Source organism: Podarcis erhardii (genome assembly GCF_964252035.2).
Source record: "Podarcis erhardii genome assembly, chromosome: 4".
In the NCBI taxonomy this organism is placed as follows: domain Eukaryota; kingdom Metazoa; phylum Chordata; class Lepidosauria; order Squamata; family Lacertidae; genus Podarcis; species Podarcis erhardii.
The window spans coordinates 55,630,038-55,650,055 of record NC_138508.1 but is presented as its reverse complement, the minus strand read 5'-3'; the positions used below and the strand labels follow the sequence as shown (position 1 = coordinate 55,650,055).

Below are 20,018 nucleotides of genomic sequence, written 5' to 3'. Positions count from 1 at the left end.
GAAGCAGAGTACAGCTAATAGCCATTAATAACCCTCTTCTCCATGAATTTGTCTAATCCTCTTTTAAAGCCATCTAGGTTGCTGGCCATCACTGACTCCCGTGGGAGCAAGTGCCATAGTTTAACTATGCACTACATGAAGAAGTGATTTCTTTTATCTGTCGTGAATCTTCCAACATTCAGCTTCATTGGATATCCACGGGTTCTTTTCTCTAAACTAAAAAGTCCCAAATACTGTTATCTTTTCCCATCCCCTTGATCATTCTGGTTGTCCTTTTCTACAACCTTTTCCTCCTCTATCTACAAAACCATTTTTGAGATGAGACGACCAAAACTATACACCGTATTCTGAATGTGGTTGAACCATAGATTTGTATAACAACAATATATCAGCAGTTTGATTTCACTGGTTGGTGCTGGGAAATAAGCACGGATGAACAGTGTGCAATTCAATGGATGTGTGGTGACTTGTAATGTGTTGTCAGAGGGTAAAGGATTCTCCACCTAGATTCATGAGCTGAGTGGATTTATTAACTCTTAATGATGAAGAGGCATTTTTTGCTGGCATTATATAGATGCCAAAATATTTCAACCATATCTAAAGGTCTGCAACTAGCCTTCTGTAGAAACAGGAAGCTTGGCTAGCTAGAGACTTGTCTCACACAACAAGGCTTTGTTTTATTATCTAATATGTATAGATATTACAATTATTATTTGCAATATTTATTATCAGCATGTGGAAAGAGACAGTATTTTTCTTCTACAGTTTCAGCTAGGTATTTTGAATTTGAGCTTTTACCAAATAAAGGATAAAGCATGATGCTTTAACAGTAGCCTATTCTCTTATTGCTGCAAGCATGGCCCTATATTCCATGGGAGTGCACTGATTTACAATAACCAATGAAAAATTCAGTCCTGAAAACGAAGCCTAAATGATAGTTCTGTCAATAAGTTAAGTGGCTAAGGGCTGCAATCCTATATATGTGTACCCATTAGGCCTTACTCTAAGGTTAAGTAGGTACAGGTTTACAGCCTAAATCATAATCTAGAGATAAATTTACATTTTATAATTTAGATCAGGAATTGTCTAACTATATGTTTCTCAAACAGTCAAAATAAAACAAAAAGTATGTACTGGGGAGAAAAATAATAATTTCTTGTGTTGCTTGTTTCATTTAAATATAACCTGTAAAGCTGTTTCTGCATGAAGGACTTGTGCAACCAAGAATTGTCAATCAGGAGATCATTGGCATGCATGCATAAATCCCTCTATCTTCCTCTTTCCCTCAATTAAATATGCATAGGTTTTAAACAGAAGCAAACAAATCTGAAGACCTGCCATGGGATGTGAGACACTGGTATTTACAGCTTTGACAGATTCATATTCTTCTGAATTTCATATTATATTTAAGTAAAGCCTTAATATAAAGCATCAAAATGAATTATATTAAGATAAAGCTTACTGTCAGTACAATCTGTCATAACTGAAGTCATAAATGCTCAGATTTAGGATTTTATATATTAAGTTTATTAGGTAACCAATGTCTTATTGTGCATTAGTCAAGACTTACACTTAATAAACTGTTAGTTTTCTTAACTCTCAATGAGCACAAATCCCAAACACCTCACAGTAGGAAGTTTCCTCTCCATTAAAGACAGCAAATGTATGAAGCCAAAACAATCAAGTACAGTCATTACTTTTGATACTTGACTTAAAGTACTACTGCCACTATTGCCAGCTGCTGAGTTTCTCTCACCAACAACACTTGGAAATAAATAAAATTCTGAATAAAACAATATTTCTGAAGTGTCTAACAGCCAAAGCATTCTTATTTTTTTGAATTAAATTCAGAAGTATATTTCACTCTAACCTGCTCTCTCCAAAGGAGTAATGATTACCCTTTCTCTAAGAGTCCACCCACTAGGTAAATGAACCTCTGGTCTTGGCAAGTCTCCTTACAGAAAAGAAGCAAACACAGAACATGCAGCCATATCTTTAGATGAGTAGTTTTGGTTTATAGGAGCCTCTATTTTCATTAATTTCTTTCTTGGGACACACTAAGTTCTCCAAGGACACAGTGTTTGGAGCTGACTGTCCCAAATCTTAAACAGCAAAAGCAAGCTCTATACCTTTTTTTTTTAATCACAAAATGCTTCACCTACCTGAGGATTATAAACACAGCAACAGACCTATAGCCTATAGCCCAAAAATATGTAGTGGAAAAATGGAACAAGGAAATTAGGTCTCCTGTGGAAGTAGTAGGGCTGCAAGCACTAATTAATGTATGATCAGCTAATTAAAGCATTAAACAAAGACTATTTTTCTATGTAAAAGGAAAAATGGTAGGAAATATCTGGCTTTTGAGGACGAGTATTTATAAATGTAAAATATGGATACACACACAAAATATGAAGGCAGAGATATGTAAAATATGAATAAAATATGTAGTGTTTATAGTTATCATACTGGCTTTCTACTGGACCCAGTCAATAAATCCCAAACTTTCTGTCCTGTATCTCATTAGGATTATCCAACAAATTCACCTGAGCAATTCTCTATTATCTGCCCTCTACTTGGGTTCTTAAAATAAGTTCACTTTGAAAGTTCTGGCCAATCTTACACCTAACTCCATCCATGACTGACTTGAAAATATGCACTACTGAGTTAAATGGTTCATGTTTCCAAGTAAATGCACATAGGATTACAGCACTAGACTTCAAATGAGTGATCTTGCTTAGTGCCCTTGCAAGTATACAGAAAAAGCGAAACAGAAATCCATTAATTTCATGATTGCCCTCACTTAGATACAATTCTGAAATCATGTGGGAAATGGTGATGGACTGAGTGATAAAATATTTTCAATTATCAATCTAGTTCGAGCCTTTATTCCATTTATTTGAAAACCAATTTTAAAACGGGAAACATGATTTCTCTCTCTCTTAATGATAGCCTTTTAAAATTAAAATTACTTTAAAATTCATTCACCCTGTTTGCAAGGTACTCAAATTCTTCATTGCTGGTCTTCCTTTTTAGTGAGGTCTTTCCTTCCACCTTGAAAAATAGCCAGCAAGCAAGCCTCTGTTATGACTAGTAGTTCTAGCCGACAGCTCCAAAGGCAAGAAGGATCTCCCCAAGAATCAGATATAGTTTCAACAAGAGGTTAGACCAGGTGTGCCTAACAGGTGGCTGATAGGCCACATCTGCCCCCCAAGAGCTTTTTTGTGGCCAACAGCTCAATGAATTTGTCATTTAAAAAAATTAAAGTAAATACTTTTTTTAAAAAAACTGTTGATTGCTCCACCGTGATGATGCCAGTAGGCTTTGTGCCGCCCCTCAAAAAATGTGTGTCTGTGTATACATATGCACATACCACTCTATTTTAGATAAATACAAAAGAAAAAGCATTATAAAGAGAATATATTTACAATCATTCTGTGAAAGAGCTAAAAATATACAATGTGACACGTTATTCTGGAACTTTAGGATTCAGCACATGAAAAAGGATACCCATCTTTCAAAAAGTTTATCTGATTGTAAACCAAAGTCCTTCTATAGCAAATTAGCTGTGTCATGCGGGAAGGGGGTGGGGTAAGCTGCTGTGCTAAATTCTCCCAACACTGGAGGAAAAAAGGTATCCATCTGGGTTGGTGGCCACTGTTAGCCTGTAATCCTTTTTTTAAAACCATTCAAGTTGCTGGCCATCACTGCCTTGTGTGTTCAAGTTCACTTTTGTCCATCTGATGTTTCAAGAAGTGTGAACACTTTTTTAACACACTTTTAAGCAAAAGAAAAAGGTGGAGAAGAGGTAAGTGGAAAAGATGTGAGAAAAACCATCTTGCTAATTTAAAAAAAATATATCCAATATTCCAGGTGATGGTTAAAGGTAAATCTCAGGACAGCAAAGACAGAAGACTCCACTGTAAACTACATATACAAAAACACAAGATAATCAATGAACCACAAACTTTTCCAGTTCTGTACTATTCCCCAAAAACACACTTCATTTGTCTTCTCATTATGAATTGTTTTATAAAATAGAACTTTAGCCAAAGAAAAAAAAGCTTTATAATATTCAGAACTCTTAGGGGGGGACTGTGATGGTTGAAACCATTTTTTGTACAATATATAGTTTATACATAAACAGTAGAAGTAGGTAACCTTTTGCCTTCCACATGCAGTTGATCTACAGCTGCCATCATCCCTGACCAATGGCCATGCTGGTTGCAGTTGATGGGAATGTCCTTTACTTTCAGTATAAAAATGCAATACAAAACTATCTGAAAAGTAATAATCTTTGCCAACATTATTCTATAAGCCATGTTACTGGGGATAAAAGTATTGTGGTTCACAAGCTGATTAAACTCTGAATAACTTGAAACCATTTTTCCATTCTTTTACAAGATGCCAAACTTGCTATTTTAATACTTTTTTATCTAGATGCCTCTCAAGCAAGAGTTTCTGATTTCCCTGCCCACAACATGCAGCAGAATGAAATGGTAGCACAAAGATGCAATATAACAGAACATACCACTTCAGTCCAGACAATCAATCAATCAATCCCCTAATTAAAAATGTTTTATGTAAATGGAACAGAACAGCAAATGGTTGAGCTAGAACTTTTCAACCTCATGTGCTAGTTTACTGAAACATGTTTCCTGTCATGGCTTCCATGGTGGGTGGAATATAAAGCTAACTGAATACATAAAAATATTCTACCACCTCATAATGCTTCGTGTACAACCAGCTGATGTTAACCGACAAGCTCTTTTGTTTGGTGACTTACTTGCCACAGGTTACCAAAATAGTGCCTATTTACAAGTCTGACTTAATAAAATCAAAGTATACAGTGATTAATATAAATCAGGAAACTTATAGGTACTTTGAAACTTAAAGAATTACCTGTATGCATCGTCTTCTTTCAAATATCATACCATCCTGTGGGGTGGGGGGTGGGGACGTGGGGAGAGGCCAGCAGCAAACACTGTGAACACAAAAAACATTAGTTACCTATGTGGATTCAGACACAATCTAATAGGGTAAGAACACAGGAATCTGCCTTATCCCAGGTCAGAGTATCTAGACCAGTAATGATTAGAGCTGTTCAAAACCTTCAATTGCCTTTCTTTTAACAATTTGAGAAGGGGAGGACACAGAACATGCTTTCAAAAAGGGTAGAGTGGAGCAAAGTTCAAAGAAATTTATTCCTGTTTTCAAAGGAGGGGGCTGTGCTTACCTCATTTTACTGTTTTTTCTTCAAGCATTGTGTACAGTAAAAGCAGAATGAAGCTCTTATGCCAGCTACATTGCATAGTCATGTGGGAAACTAAGGAAGTGCTGCCACACTGGAAGCCCTGCATGGCTGAGTGTGTGCATGATGATTTTAAAAAGCTGTAAGAGAACCTTAAGAGCTTAGCAGCACTTCCTGGGACATCCACATGACTACACAACGTCATGCTGTCACCCCAAGAAGTGTTGCCAAACTGAAAGGCCAAAATGAGAGTTTCATGCTGCCAGAATGGGCAAAGTGGTTTTACTTACACAACATTTAAAAAAAGACTTCCTAGGCCACATTGTACAGTAAAATAAGTTGTGTATGCATCTCTAAAAATGTTATGAGAAATTTGCATTGCACCTATGAAAGGTGCAAAAATAGCTCCCAAATTCTCCAGGAGTGAATGGCCATGTGAAATTGGGGAACAAGTTTTGGCCTAGCACTAGTGAAGGCTACTCTGACTGGTAATAGTTGTCCAGGATCTTTAACAAAAGTCTTTGACAATGCCTGGAATCACACCCTTACATCCCTATATAGGGGTTATATATGGCAGGTATACAGTGGGTAGGAGGCAAAACAGGATGACAAACTCCTCCTCAAAGAAAATTCAAAAGAGAGAGGAGATTGGACAAGGGCAGGTTTTAAGCCTCCCTGACAAGACTGGAGTAGCCCTAGGAAACTAAACATCACCTGCTCTCTGATCCTATTTAATATGAGATGCCAGGGATTGAAGCGGGTGTCTTTGGCAGGCAAAGAATGTGCTCTACAACTGAAACATGGTCCCTACTTTAGAAATGTTCATCCAGACTGTGTCTGGGCTAACCATCCTACCAGAATGGCCATTCTCTATTACAGTCAGCTGACTTAGTACAGTGTGGCCAATGACCACCACATTGATATAGCTGGAAACAATTCTGTGTGCAATGGTTCCAAATCCTGGTCAGAGCATTTGAAATCCACACATCAAGAAAAGTGTCTAAATCATATAGTTTCAATGCCAGCAACATGCATTCCTCTCCACAATAAGCGCAATACACATAGTGAGAGTGGCTTTCAGAAATTATGGTTTTCACATGAAGCTGCTGTCATATTGAAATACTTCACCCATTTCCAAGTGGTAACAACGTTATAGTCGCTCTATGCAGGATTCTTTCTATTATCAACATCTATATAATTTCCTGAATCAACTTACGTACCTTAATCCATAGTTTCAGAAGGGTCATTTATGTTGCTCTGTACAATGTAACTTATTTTTCACACTCTGCTTCTTTGTCTACTTCCTATGTCTGCTTACCAGACTGTAGACCAAGCACATTCCTTTGTCATGAGTAGGGCTGGGCGATATCTGGTTTTCAACATCATGATATATCACCAACTAAATATCATTATATACCAATATATCACGGTGTCTGAAATAAGGATGGAGTTATGTAAAGGCTCTGGCTGGCTTCCCACATTGTGATTTTTGAATAGTGCATACACACACACACACCATGATTCGCAATATCTTGCCACATCAAAAATTATGATACTGATATCACCATATGGATTTCAAACAGGTTTTGGATGATACATCAATATATCACCCAGCCCTAGTCATGAGAAAGACCAAAATCCTGGCTGAACTCTACCATCTTATGAATTCAAGCTCACCTTGATCACACTTCATTTAATAAAGTCACTAGCTTACAAACTAGAAGAATGGGGCAAAAATATAAAGGCACAACACAATGAAGCCAATTCTTCATTAGAAATGGACTAACAAATATCTATTATATTATACTCACTTTCTCCTGAAAGTGTTTGTCATACACTGAGATCTCAGTCAAGGGACTTTAAAAATAAATAAATTCAAGTATATATAGTGCCTACTAAAATGAAATCCTCATTGATCTGCTACAACTCTTATAGACTACTATCATAGTACTTAGGTATTTAGCAAGAACTTAGGTAACTGCTTAGTTAAGCAAGTGAAGCTTCCTTCTTATTTATGGCATTTCTAAGAAAATTACATTTTATCACTCTCCTGTATCGGTCTCTACACTCACAGCACGCACCATAACCTTCCAGCAGTTTGACTTCACCCCCCCAAGGTGCATTCCTCCATTGTCTCCCAAGACAGACAGATGACAACAACGTTTTATCACACATGCATGCTAATATACTCTACTAAACTCTAGGGTTTGAATCTGATTTTCCTCTTAAGTTATAATTTATTGTCTAGAACTGTCACTTTTACTAGAATGAGGCTTGGGGACCTGTGGCCCTCCAGATTTTCTTCAGCTCCCATAAGCTCCACAATGGTATGTGGAGTTGTATGAGTTGCTTAAACACACTACAAAGCACTCCCAGTAAACTCCAAAGTATTAGTTATCACTATGAATAGGAAAATTAATTGAGAAAAATGTGGATAAACAAACCAAATTAAGCTTATCTCATAGTCAGTTAATTACTCATTAGACCTATTTTGCACAGAAAGGGATGATATCCAACTAACTTGTTCAATCAGTGCAAGAATCTACACTTGTGCAACAGAACTTCCCCCTCTCCTCTCTTCATACATGTCTTGTGTCCTCCCCACATCTGTTGCAGAGGGCTGGGGAGGGGGGAGCCCAGGACAGATTTAGGAGGCACACAGGGGGATAAGAGAAGGAAGATCCATTGTGCAAGTGTAAACCTTTCCACTGATTAGACAAATTAACTGGATACTGACCAAAATGCTTTTAGTCATGTCACACAGTCTACAGAAGACACCTTTTCTGTTGGATAAAATGTTTAAAATAAATTACAAACCTACAAACATGATGGTACTGAGCAATAAAGGATATGTAGCATCTTATCACTATATTATAACAACAGTAGATTGGTGGTAGAAGAAGCTGAAGAGCTGAACATATCCAGTGTATTTTTTTAAAAACCTTTGGATGGCAAACCCTATGGCATGTAGTGAACAGTGTGTGTGTGTGTGTGTGTGTGTGTGTGTGTGTGTGTGTGTATTAAAAACCCTTCAGTTTTGAAATACATTCACAGTGTGGAATACAGGAGGGGAAAGTGGGGGCTGCTGTTCCAAGAAAAACCCTCTGGCACATGGAACTAGTTGTATACTTCTTTGGATTCAGGGCAGTCTGGTCCCAGTCCTTCCTAACAAACTTACTTTTAGTAAGAAGTCCATGCAGCATGCTACAAACAACAGCATGCTTAATTCTTTTGACATTAAAAGCCAAGGTGTTTATAATTGCAAGTTTTATTTTACTGGCATTTTCAGTAGTGTATGTTTTGCCAGAAAACAGCCTTTATATTATGATAAACTTTTCTAAGAGCTATAGATGAAAGATAATAGCATTATTCAAAATATGTAACATCAGTGAAATAGAACTACAACTTCTAAAAAGCTTTACCTACAAGCCAAGACAAAGAAATTTAGAAAAAGTTGAGAAACCTAGTGAATTTTTAAACAGATCCAATTCAAAGATACAGTCCATAACACTAAACCTTTTACACCAGGAATGGGGAGCCTTTGGGACTCCAGATGTTGCTGAACTACAGCTGCCATCAGCCCCACTAAATATGGCCAATGGCAAAAGATTATGGGAGCTGTAATTCAGCATTATCTGTAGCGCCAAAGGTTCCTCACAACTGTTTTACACTGTTGAAAACAATTATAAAAACAAACTCACAAATATATTGCCCAGAAAAAATACTTGCCCATCTTCCCACTCATACCTATCAATTTTTTTACTCAAAATTGAGAACTGAACAACTTGTACAAAGTTTCACTTCCTGGATACATGGAAAGCATTCTTACCACAGGTGATCAGATAGTTATTTAAATGTTTGTACAAAATAAGATATTAAACAGTTTTCTGCTCTTACTATACATTAAATCCTTGATTAAAAAGTGATTGAAAAGCAACACCAGCATTGTAATGAAGGATGTTTCCTTTAAGGCAAGTGAAAATACTTCAACCAACCACAGCTGATCACAAGCCAGAAGGGTATCATGAATGCAGAATTAAATTCCCATGACAGAAAGATCACACATTCACAGAAACTAAAGTGGGAGAAAGTACTCAATAATAGTAACAAAAATGAGGAAATAAAAATTTAAAATAATGGTTGAAACCAAACACCAAGGCTACTACAACATAGACTTTCTTCAATATTAAACACAATTTAACTATGCATGGGATTAAGGTTTCTTGCAAAATGTCTAATCCAAGTAAGGCTATTTGCACACTTACACAGAGGAAGTAGCAATTACTGAAACACAATGGATGTTGTTCTTCTGTCACTTTTTAAATTGTACAATGCAAGCACATGCAAGAGTAATAGCACCAATGCTATTTTTAGATTTTCAGCGCTATTGAGCTTGTATACACTGCTGTTTCAGCCCTCAAGTGCTGTGAGAATACTGTTCACAACTGTAAAAGTGTGTTGTTTCCACTCTGAGGCTCCTTAATTTAAGCAGCCAAGTTCCATGCAACCTGAAAGCCTCTTTGCGCTGCTCTCAACTTAAACAGGAAAACGGTGATAAGCAACAAGACCACAAAATGCCCCAAGTAAAGATCAGTAGATAAGAAATACCAATGCTCCACTATTGTGGTCATGATCTGTACATATGCACTTCCCTCATGCCACTGGGAAATATATCTGGCAAGAGGACAGCATACATGCACTAACCCAGAAGGGGTGGGGGACTTGTGAGGGTTGAGAAAATTTGATTTCTATTATGCCACCACAAAGAGTCATCAGGATATTTTGTATTATCCCATCTACCAATTTCATGAAAAAGGGTTGACAGGAGGGAAAAGTGGGCTACTTCTAAACCCAAACTTCTCTCCTTCAGCACCAAAGGACAGCAGAGGCCACCTTCACTACTGTAAAAATCAGAGGGTTTTGTGTCTGAGGACGTATGCTACAGGGCTTCTCCAATCAAAGCATAACACACCCGTGCTCACTACCCAGATCCTTTGCAAAGGTAGCAAAGGCTGTCTCTCCTCACTGTATATTTGAACAGGGGGTAATTTGCCTCTCAGCCTCCACCCCAATCCTGCCCAAAAATGCTTTTAGGAGCAAGTGTGATATGAGGCCCTCTTCACTATCAGAGGGGTCATTGTGAGGTGGGAGAAAGCTGAAATCTAAATCTGATTTACTCCTCAGGTATGCCTGATGCACCAAGTGTGATTCATGGGTCACAGAACATCCATGTGCAAATCCAAAGGGCACAAACCATGCAAAAGTAAATGCTGTGAAAGTGAAAAATCCATATACAAAACCTAATGTTTCTGTACTTGAGTTCATGGCACTTCAGATTTTTTTGTCACTGCTTAGTAAGTTTATCAAACTTATTAAATACTGAAGGACCAAACAACTAGTAAAGTCAAAGGTGCAGTCTGGCATCATATTTAAAATCATATGTAGCATCCATTGCACTCCTCACCAGGATTGTGGCAGTGGGAAGAGTAATTATTTCTACCCACACCATTGTCCCAAAATCCCCTATCCTGAGATTGCTATTTGACACAAGAGGAAAGTTTCTAGGGCACAGATAAGTGTATTAGACTACCCTGTCCAGGAGCAGATACAGTAAGTGAACCAGCCATAGCTGGTGAAAGACACTCCATGGGGCAGAAATAACTGAGGATCAAGGGTAGCCCATGAATCTCAAACCTGCTCATTTAGGAGGAAAGCAACTAACTGAAAGTGGGATCCACCTGCTCACAGCAACTTAATTTTGTCATTATTCAGGTTTTGTTTACTGATGAGAACAACCAAAAATATCCCTGATCAAGTAACACAGAGACCTAGTTCAGAAACCATTGTTTCCTGTTCTGAGAATATGCCGAAATGAGCCTTGGCTCACATTCTACCCTCCTTCATACAGGAGGGGAGGATATTTGTAGCACTTCCTTTTGTAGTTTGGAATAACCCAGTTTCCCACTGCTTTCAAAACAGGAAAGGGATTTGTTCAAACCACAGTTAGCTAGAAAGAATAATATTCAGATGGAGTCCATGGGGAGAATCAGCGGAGAACAAAAGTTCAGCAAGGAAACAGTACCACGGACAGCTCTGAGTGAAGCTGGGAGTGATTCAAGGTGGAGACTATTCAGCTACAGGCAGAATCTACAAGCCTGTATTTGCAAAGAAGGGCAAGAGTTCAGGCAGGGAGACTGGGCAAAACTCAAGCTGCATGCAAAGCATCCCAAAGCAACCATCTGGAAGTACAGTGGTACCTCGGGTTAAGAACTTAATTTGTTCTGGAGGTCCGCTCTTAACCTGAAATTGTTCTTAACCTGAGGTAGCACTTTAGCTAATGGGGCCTCCCGCTGCCACCACCACACAATTTCTGTTCTCATCCTGAAGCAAAGTTCTTAACCCGAGGTACTATTTCTGGGTTAGCGGAGTCTGTAACCTGAAGCGTCTGTAACCCGAGGTACCACTGTATTACTCAAGCAGAGATCTGGAATCAACTGAGTTTAGGCACCCTGTAAGGCTTGTTGCCCCTAACTCCACCATCCTCTGAGAAAATGGGTGGTGTTTAAAGGATGCACTCCTCAAATGCTAACTTCAGCTGGACTAGAAATAATCTCTGTCAAAGATCTGGAAGCAAAATACTGATAATCAAAATGGAGGCAGGACCGGCTCCTCGGGCTCTTCTCGCATAGGACTGTCTGGCATAGTAATTTCTTCTGAGGCCTGTTGTGAAGATACATTGGCACTTAGCCTCTGCCCTCCTCAGTCCCTTTAATTCAGAGGTCTCCAAACTTTTTGAGCCTGGGGCACATCTGAAAATCTAAAAAGCTGCTGTGGACACAACAAAATACCCATTTCACAGAAGAAAAACTGTTGCAAAACATCTACACCCCACCCCGAAATAAGCAGGCAACATCTCTCCTACAAGCACGTGTCGCACTCATCAAATAAAAGCAAAAGGCAGGAAGCAAAAAATACCTCAATTTCTAAAAAACGGAGAAGGAAGCGTGACAAGGACCAAGTGGGATGTCTGAGAGCTTTGTGTTGTCGATGGGCATCATGTTACTCACTTAGGAACCTCAGAGGCCACCTTGGCATAATGGTCTCAACGCTGCCTATCCTTATGGACAAACATACGTCTTTGATTTAACATAATCATGGATATTGAAAAGTTACAAAATTCTTGAAGGTTAACTTTATAATCAAGATTATTCAACATTGGGTTTTTTTGTTTTTTGTTTATATACTCCAAAGAGACTTGAACAGTGGTACCTCAGGTTACAGACGCTTTGGGTTATGCATTTTCAGGTTGCGGACTGCGGGAAACCCAAAAGTACCGGAAAGGGTCACTTCCAGGTTTTGCCGCTTGTGCATGCACAGAAGCGCCATATCGCGTTACGTGCATGCACAGAAGCGGCGCTGCAGGTTACGAACGTTGCGGACGTGCCTCCGTCACGGATTATGTTCGCAACCTGAGGTTCCACTGTACTAGGCAAAACTTAAGACCTATCTAACTAATATTGTTGTATGCCCCCAGGTGATATATAAATACAATAAATAAATTCAGTACATTTAATTTTTTATCACTGATACTGTTAAACTGCCAGAATCTGGAAGTGACAAGCTGCCACTTAGGGACAACCACAGCCAAATATCTGTCCTGGTCACTGCACTAAATGATTTCTGCAGCTACCGTCTATGTGTCTAAATTAAACTTCTCAAACTGTCCACAAAAAGAACTATTTGGGTGGTCTGCAGAAAGATTGCAAAACAGTCAATATCTGTACTTGGCTGTGGATTTGGTTCATTTTTTTCTGACAATAGAAACAGAGGCCACATTTATCTTGGTTTATCAAGCAAGCTAAGAAGGCCTTGGTGTAGGGCTCACAATTTTCATAGCATGGAGCTAGAGCAGTCTGCTTAATTTTCCACTAAAGGTTTACAAAGTAAAGGTACCCTTCTCAGCAGCCTGACTAGGGCCCGCAATTTTCATAATGTGGTGTTGGCTTTGATAATGCAAGTGCTAAATGAAAAAAGTAAATTTTAATACACACAACATACAAAACATGTATGAGAAATACATAATATAACAGATAAGAATTTTGCTTAATAAAATGATATCATCAATGAGTACTACCCATTTAACCGTGTGTGAGAGGGAGGGAGGGAGGGACAGAAAGACAGACAGACAGGGAGAGAGAGAAAGACTGATTAATCTGATACTAATATGATCTAGTTGCTAGGGTAAGAAAAATGCTCTATACTGACTTTAAGATCCAGATTGTATTGCTATTTAATATAATAAATAGTTCATTTATTTTGTCTAACTTCTTGGAAATGATTAAGTGTTAACTTAATCACTGAGGTTATATACCATTCCTTTAAAGCTGAAGTGTTATATAGTCTCTATTTGGAAGCTCTAACTAATTTTGCTGCTGTTAAAAGGCTACTATTAACTCCAAATGTTTCCATTACAACACCTAGTAGTTTTGTTTAGCTGAGTTATAACCTTTTCCCGGAAACTGTTTTGGGGTTTGTTATTTGTTTACAAGTCCATCATGGGTGAGTGAAATTGAGATCATTTCGTCAACATTTCCAACAAATATTGCTAACTACAAGGTATATGTGGTGCCATGTATATACAATATAAAATATTTTGGGGAAAATTCTTTTAGATTAATACAAACGGAGTTGCTGGGTCCATTACAAAAAAATCTATTTCCACTGATCATATGAAAACGTTTATATAGCTCCCAAGGTCTCCAGCAATTTTCAAGTGGTGTACACCAGAAGTTTTCAACCTTTTTGAGTCCACAACTCCCTTGATCAATTGCATTCTTTCTGTGGCACCCCTGTGGGGCTCAGGAGCTCAGTTATGTCACCCCTTGCATGCAGAGCTGGCTGCCTCTCACTCTTTTTTGAACATCCTCCCTTGCAGAGTGTTCCCCCAGCCTCCTCTCCTTTCCTCTCCTTTCACCTTGGGAGTCCTCTGGGCAGCAGCTGCTGCTGCCTCTGGTCTCTGAGCTGCCCCAAAGAGAGGTGCTTTGTCACACTGCCCCACAGGGGCTTGGGAAGAGGATGCCCCTAACCTTAGTGGCCCAACTGAGACTGGCCAAAGGTGAATGTAAGGTCAGAACCTTAACTTGGAAGGCAGCAGCAGGCGCTGCCAGGCCTGCATAACAGAAAGGCTCCCCTTTGGCACCAGGCACTCAGCTCCCAGGCAGGCCTTGCACACAGCAAGCACAAGAAAGGCCAGAGCGGCACTTGCCTCCCACTTGTCCATCCAGTCCCACATCAAGCGCTGGTGGACTGGCTGGCTGGGCTCTCTTGCCCACTTGCTTGCTTACTCTGAGGCCGCTTCAGCTCCTGGCAACCAGCATCCATTGGCCAGCCCGAGGCAGCATTTGCTTGGGGAGCTTGTAGCCAGGGCTACTGCAACAAACAGCTGTGCAAGCCTTTGGGAAGCAGAGAGGGCATGAGAGGAGGGAGGAAAGGAAAGAGGTATGGAGGCCAGTGTTGCCCGCAGCATGCCTGACCATTATTCAATGCACCCCAGGGTGCCATGGCACACTGATTGAAAACCACTGGTGTGCGCGTGCACACTGATTTAGATCACTTTCTTACATTGAAAGCACCCCTACATTAGAGAAGTTAGTTAAAACAGTTACAGATAGGTAGCCATGTTGGTCTGCCATAGTCAAAACAAAACAAATTCCTTCCAGTAGCACCTTAAAGACCAACTAAGTCAGTTCTTGGTATGACCTTTCGTGTGCATGCACACTTCTTCAGATGGTATCTGAAGAAGTGTGCATGCACACGAAAGCTCATACCAAGAACTGACTTAGTTGGTCTTTAAGGTGCTACTGGAAGGAATTTGTTTTGTTTTAGTTAAAACAGTTACTGTACTGTACTGCATAGAGGGTGAGGCACTTGTATTAAAAGACTACAGCCAGCAACCCACAATGATTCAGTCATCGTTTCCAGCAAATGAGAATTTTGCACCTTCCTCTTACTAGCTTACAACTGAGTTAGAAGAATATTTATAGTTCTAATTTTAAACAGGGAAATATATAATTCACCAATTGTTAAGCAATATATTTACACAGCTCCAAAATAAAAACTGCTTAGCAGTCATTTTAGATTTTAGGGATTTTAATGTTCTATTGTTCTCTTCCAAATAATATTTTCCAATCTCCCAATTATTTTATTATTGTCCTTCTCCATACTTTAAAATGTACTTTATGAAGAAGCATGATTGATTTTTATAGCTGCATTATATTTCTTTTGCCCACTTCCTAATCATGTGTAATGTCTTCCTTACTTTGTACAGAGTCTGCAATAAAGTTTCTAGGGAGCTGTCCACAACAGTCTCTTGCCCAAATTAGTAGAAGCAAAATGATAGAGAACAGCAAGCTTCTTTATGCCAGGTAAGATAATCATTGGTCCATCTAGCTCCATATCTACAAGTGTGGCAACTCCACAGATTGTTAGACAGGGGTCTTCACAGGTCTGCTTGGCGATCACAGCAACTTGCTTGGATATTTCCAGCAAGACTTTATGATGCAGCTTTCTCCATGCAACGATTGCAACATGCAACAACCAATCAACACATGAATTGCCTGCATTGCACTGACAGTCCCTTCATGGCACTACAAACACTGTCACACAGATGTGAAGTGTACACACACCCAGCAGAATCTGTCTCCCACCTAGCAGGTCTTCATCTTTCCCTTCATCCCATGTTTCCATTCTTTTCATTTGAGTACATAAAACAAAAGAAATTGAGAACCTCCAGCCAGCAGGGGTGTTGATTTGACCTTCAGGGAAGTTTTCCCCAAGCCATGCCTACATCACATATGATGTCAGGTGTGGAACAGGTAAAAACACAGCTGAAAAAGAAAAATTGGGAGACTTGACATGAGCTCCTGATTGTTCCTTTGCAAGTGAGGCTTTCATCTGGCACCTTTGAAACTTGATGCTAAATGCAAGTCACACTGGGATTGGTTCCGCTTGGGAGTTCTAATTGGAAGCTCCAAAGTTGAACTGATCCCTGCCGAAAGTGAGGTTTGCAGTCAGCGCTATCAGCTGATCTGAGTGCATCCGATCTCAGCAGGGTTTACAGTGAGAGCTGATTAGCACTGACTGCAAACCCCTTTTGGCACAGATCTTCCTTTGCAACTCAGCTGGAGTTCAAGTCAGGCTGCAAAGATTCAGAAGCACACTTAGACTGCCCTTCCAATTCCAAAACCATACAAGATACAACCACATCCAAAACACAACCACATTCTATATTGTTTAGGCTGTATGTTCTGTTATGTTCCATCATATTATTGTTGTTTATTGTTTGTAAACCACTTTGGGATTCATTTGAATGAAAATGGCATAGAAATATAATAAATCAAATCAAATTATTTCATTTAAAGTTGGGCCACAGTGATGTTAGGTGATTGACAGGTGGATATCCCCACCCACCTGTCAAAGTGATCCATTCAGGATAGTGGAGAAGCCACTCATGCCATACAGCTATACTGGAGTTAAGAGTGGTGATTTTTAATCTAGAAGCATTTCAAGTGGTAGTGGTCAAAAGTTAACAAGCATGCAGCATGCAAACCATAAATGTTGAGATTAATAGTGTAGGTTCCTATCAGGGATGGGAAACTGTCAGCAATCAATTCAGATCTGGCCTGTGGAACCTCTCAATCCACACTACAGCCTCCCCTCCATCAGCCCCACCCCCCTCCTCAGCCCCTGCCACAATTTGATCAGATTCATCAGATTCACCAATGTTCTGGTGCCCATCAGAGGTTCCTTTTGATTGTTCTAACTCCACTCTCCTTTTTCATCATTGGAGCTACATAATCCTTCCTTCACTGGCACTGCAATGACTACCATGGCACAATCAGTGCAATGCTAAAGAAAGAATGATAAACAGGGGTCTCCCTTTCCACATTCCCCTGTCTTTCACCCTGGTTCATATTCTTCAGAGGGAGAAGGGCTTCAGTTTCTCTCCAAAGCTGGTTAAAAAGGTTCCTCTCGTAGATTATGAGTCTCCTTCCTCCCTTGCCTGTGGTTGCATTTCTCACACTGTCTTTCCATTTTTGCTTCTCCAGAGACTGTCCTCTGGAGTTGAGCTCTCAGATACCTTCCTTTCTAGAAACTGGGCTCACAACATATATGAGAGAGAGAAAGTTGATGCCAACTACATAGTGAGCCCCTATCATTTTTCAAAAACTGCTTTGCATTGTGCCAGAAAAAAGAGAAACACATTTGCACTGAGTCATCGGGGGGGGGGGGCTGAGAAAGGAAGTGAAGGGTGGATAAAGTAGAGTCAACTGAAGCAGAAGGAAGGGAAAGCAGAGAAAGCAGCCCAGAGTGGACAGATAGAAGGATAGTTATATCAGAGGACGCAAACACTATGAACAGCTTACTTTAGTTTCAATATCTCTGAATGAAGCAGGGATTCACCAGCCATTATTCCCATCCTCCCTTTCCACCAGATGTCTCTCTTTCTGCTCCTTCTCCTGAGCTCGACTTGGCACTGAATGTGGAGTCCCTATTTCACCCACAAATTCTACAAAAGGAGTCAGCTCAGCTTTCTGCTGCTGATTCTCAGGCTCTGTAGCCACAATGAAAGTGAGTCTGTTGGTTTGGAGATTCTCTAGGTATGATATTGATTTGGAGAATAGTAACCAAAGGGAGTACGAAATATGGTCTAAGACGTGGGAAAGGAAGTAGTCCAGAAGAATGGGATGAAGTCCAGAAGGAGGAGTTTGAGAAGAGTGGGAAATGGGCAGAGAAGCACTGCACATTACCAAGAGGCTACACAGGTAGAGAAGATATTGATTTGAAATTGTTAGCCAAATCTTCTGCTGCAGGTCTTTCTCTGAAATGCCTAATATTCCATACAATGGGAAAATACAGCAGCCAATAGACACCAGAAACTTGAACTTGAAAACAGCCTGACCAAGGAAAAAGACATTCCCTGAGGGAGGAAAAACTGGGCATCATCAGAGACTCCTTTGAATAGCAGTATCAGATAAACTGATGTTACAGATTATTGTGGATTTTGTTTGTTCTCATCTAAGCCTTTGGCTCAAATTAAATTATACCCTGTAAAACAGCAGAGGCAATGAACCCAATATGAAGGCTGAACACAATACAATGCCTTCGTCCAGTCAGAGAAGTATGGTGAAATGATGTGAAAGGAGCACCTACCAGGAAAAAGTCATGAGAAGAACTAAAAACAAATGGAACTTTTACGGAAAAGGTAAGGTACCTCCACTACCTAAGAAATTAAGAGTGCTTATTCTGGGGGAAGCTGAAAATAAGTTGCTCTCAAAAATTATTTCACAGCAACCCAACTTCATTCCTTTTCACCCAAGCCCCTGCTTACCTATGCTATATGACCTGCTGTTTTCCTCAACTGTTAATGAGCTCCCTTTCCCTGCTTTATATTTCTGCTATTGATACTAATAAGAAAATGGACACAATGATACAGCAGCAGAGTCAGTTGCGATGGTCAACGTAACAAAAGCCAGTTGTGCACAGGAATTAAAGACAGAAAGTACTCCAGCTGGAAATTATGCCATTCCAAAAAAGGAAGAGGCTTCCAGTTCTGTAGCTTTCAGACACCCAAGATCAAAATTAATATTCTATATAGAAATAAATCTAGTTTAAACTATGTATGACTTAAAGCTTGCTTTCATGTGGAAATATAGACAAATATACAGAGGAATCCTAGAGCAGAGTTCTTCAAAACCACTGGCTATGAAGCATCCCAAATAAGGAACAATTTTATTTAGAATATATATATTCTACCTTTTGAATATAAGATCCCTCAAGTCATGAGAACATTCAGAATACAATCCTATGCACATTTACATGGAAGCAGTTTCCACTAAAAGCTTCTCTTCTGACTACGTACTATTTGATATTGCTAGTAGGAAGGGATCTCAGAATGTGAACGAGTGCATGATGGAAAGGAAGTCAACGTAATAAAATACACAAGATTTTCTTAGTTTGCACATTTTATTTGCCTTAATATGAATTTGCAGGACTTTTCTAGGTATAGAACTTTGCATTTTCATTTGAAAAACCACATGTACTACTGTCTGCAAGATTGAATGATTAAATTGCCATTACAAACTATGCCAGTACCAGCAGGGAAGTATCATATCAGAGCTAATGCAGCCTTTAACTGCTTTGACCATTTTTATCAATAACTGGAGTCCCACAATTAACCATTCCTTATAGTGCTATAGTAATTTACACTACATTCTCTGTTCCGCTACTATTTTTACAAGCACAGTATTTTACAAATTAGTTTTTAGTAAGTTGTAAATTACAAAACACATATTCTTCAGGGTGGATAAAAGTTGGGGCTATTTACAAAATAAAAATTGGATTAAAACAAAGTTTAAATCAGAGTTTTAATAGTTCTTAAATAACCATCCATTGGCAGGTTAGGTGGATGACCATCTGTCATGTATAATCTAGTTGAGATCCCTGCATTGCAGGGGGTTGGACTTCCAACTCTACAATTCTAGGATTCTATGAGGTCAAATGCAATCTGAGAGCAATGGGACAAATAATAAAATTTTTGTGCCAGTCCTCTACCATTCCGTCCTCCAAGTATTCCTCAACCATCACAAGGTGCAAATTTCCATATAAAATTTTCATAAATCTAGTTAAAAATTGATGTTTTTACTCTTTCTACTTTTGAAGCTATTTCTAACCCATAGGAAAACTGAGAAAACTGAAAAACAATGAACAT

At 39.3% G+C, this 20,018-nt stretch overlaps 1 protein-coding gene across 1 annotated transcript in view; it reads right to left on the bottom strand.

The window, feature by feature from the left end:
- The window catches only part of DYRK1A (dual specificity tyrosine phosphorylation regulated kinase 1A), a 100,226-nt gene that overhangs the window by 58,328 nt on the left and 21,880 nt on the right, over positions 1 to 20,018 (bottom strand). Inside the window, exon 2 of the mRNA XM_081859880.1 lies at positions 4,900 to 4,981. Coding sequence (XP_081716006.1) covers positions 4,900 to 4,909 — 10 coding nt within the window. The 5' untranslated portion in view covers positions 4,910 to 4,981. The remainder of the gene's footprint in view (positions 1 to 4,899; positions 4,982 to 20,018) is intronic.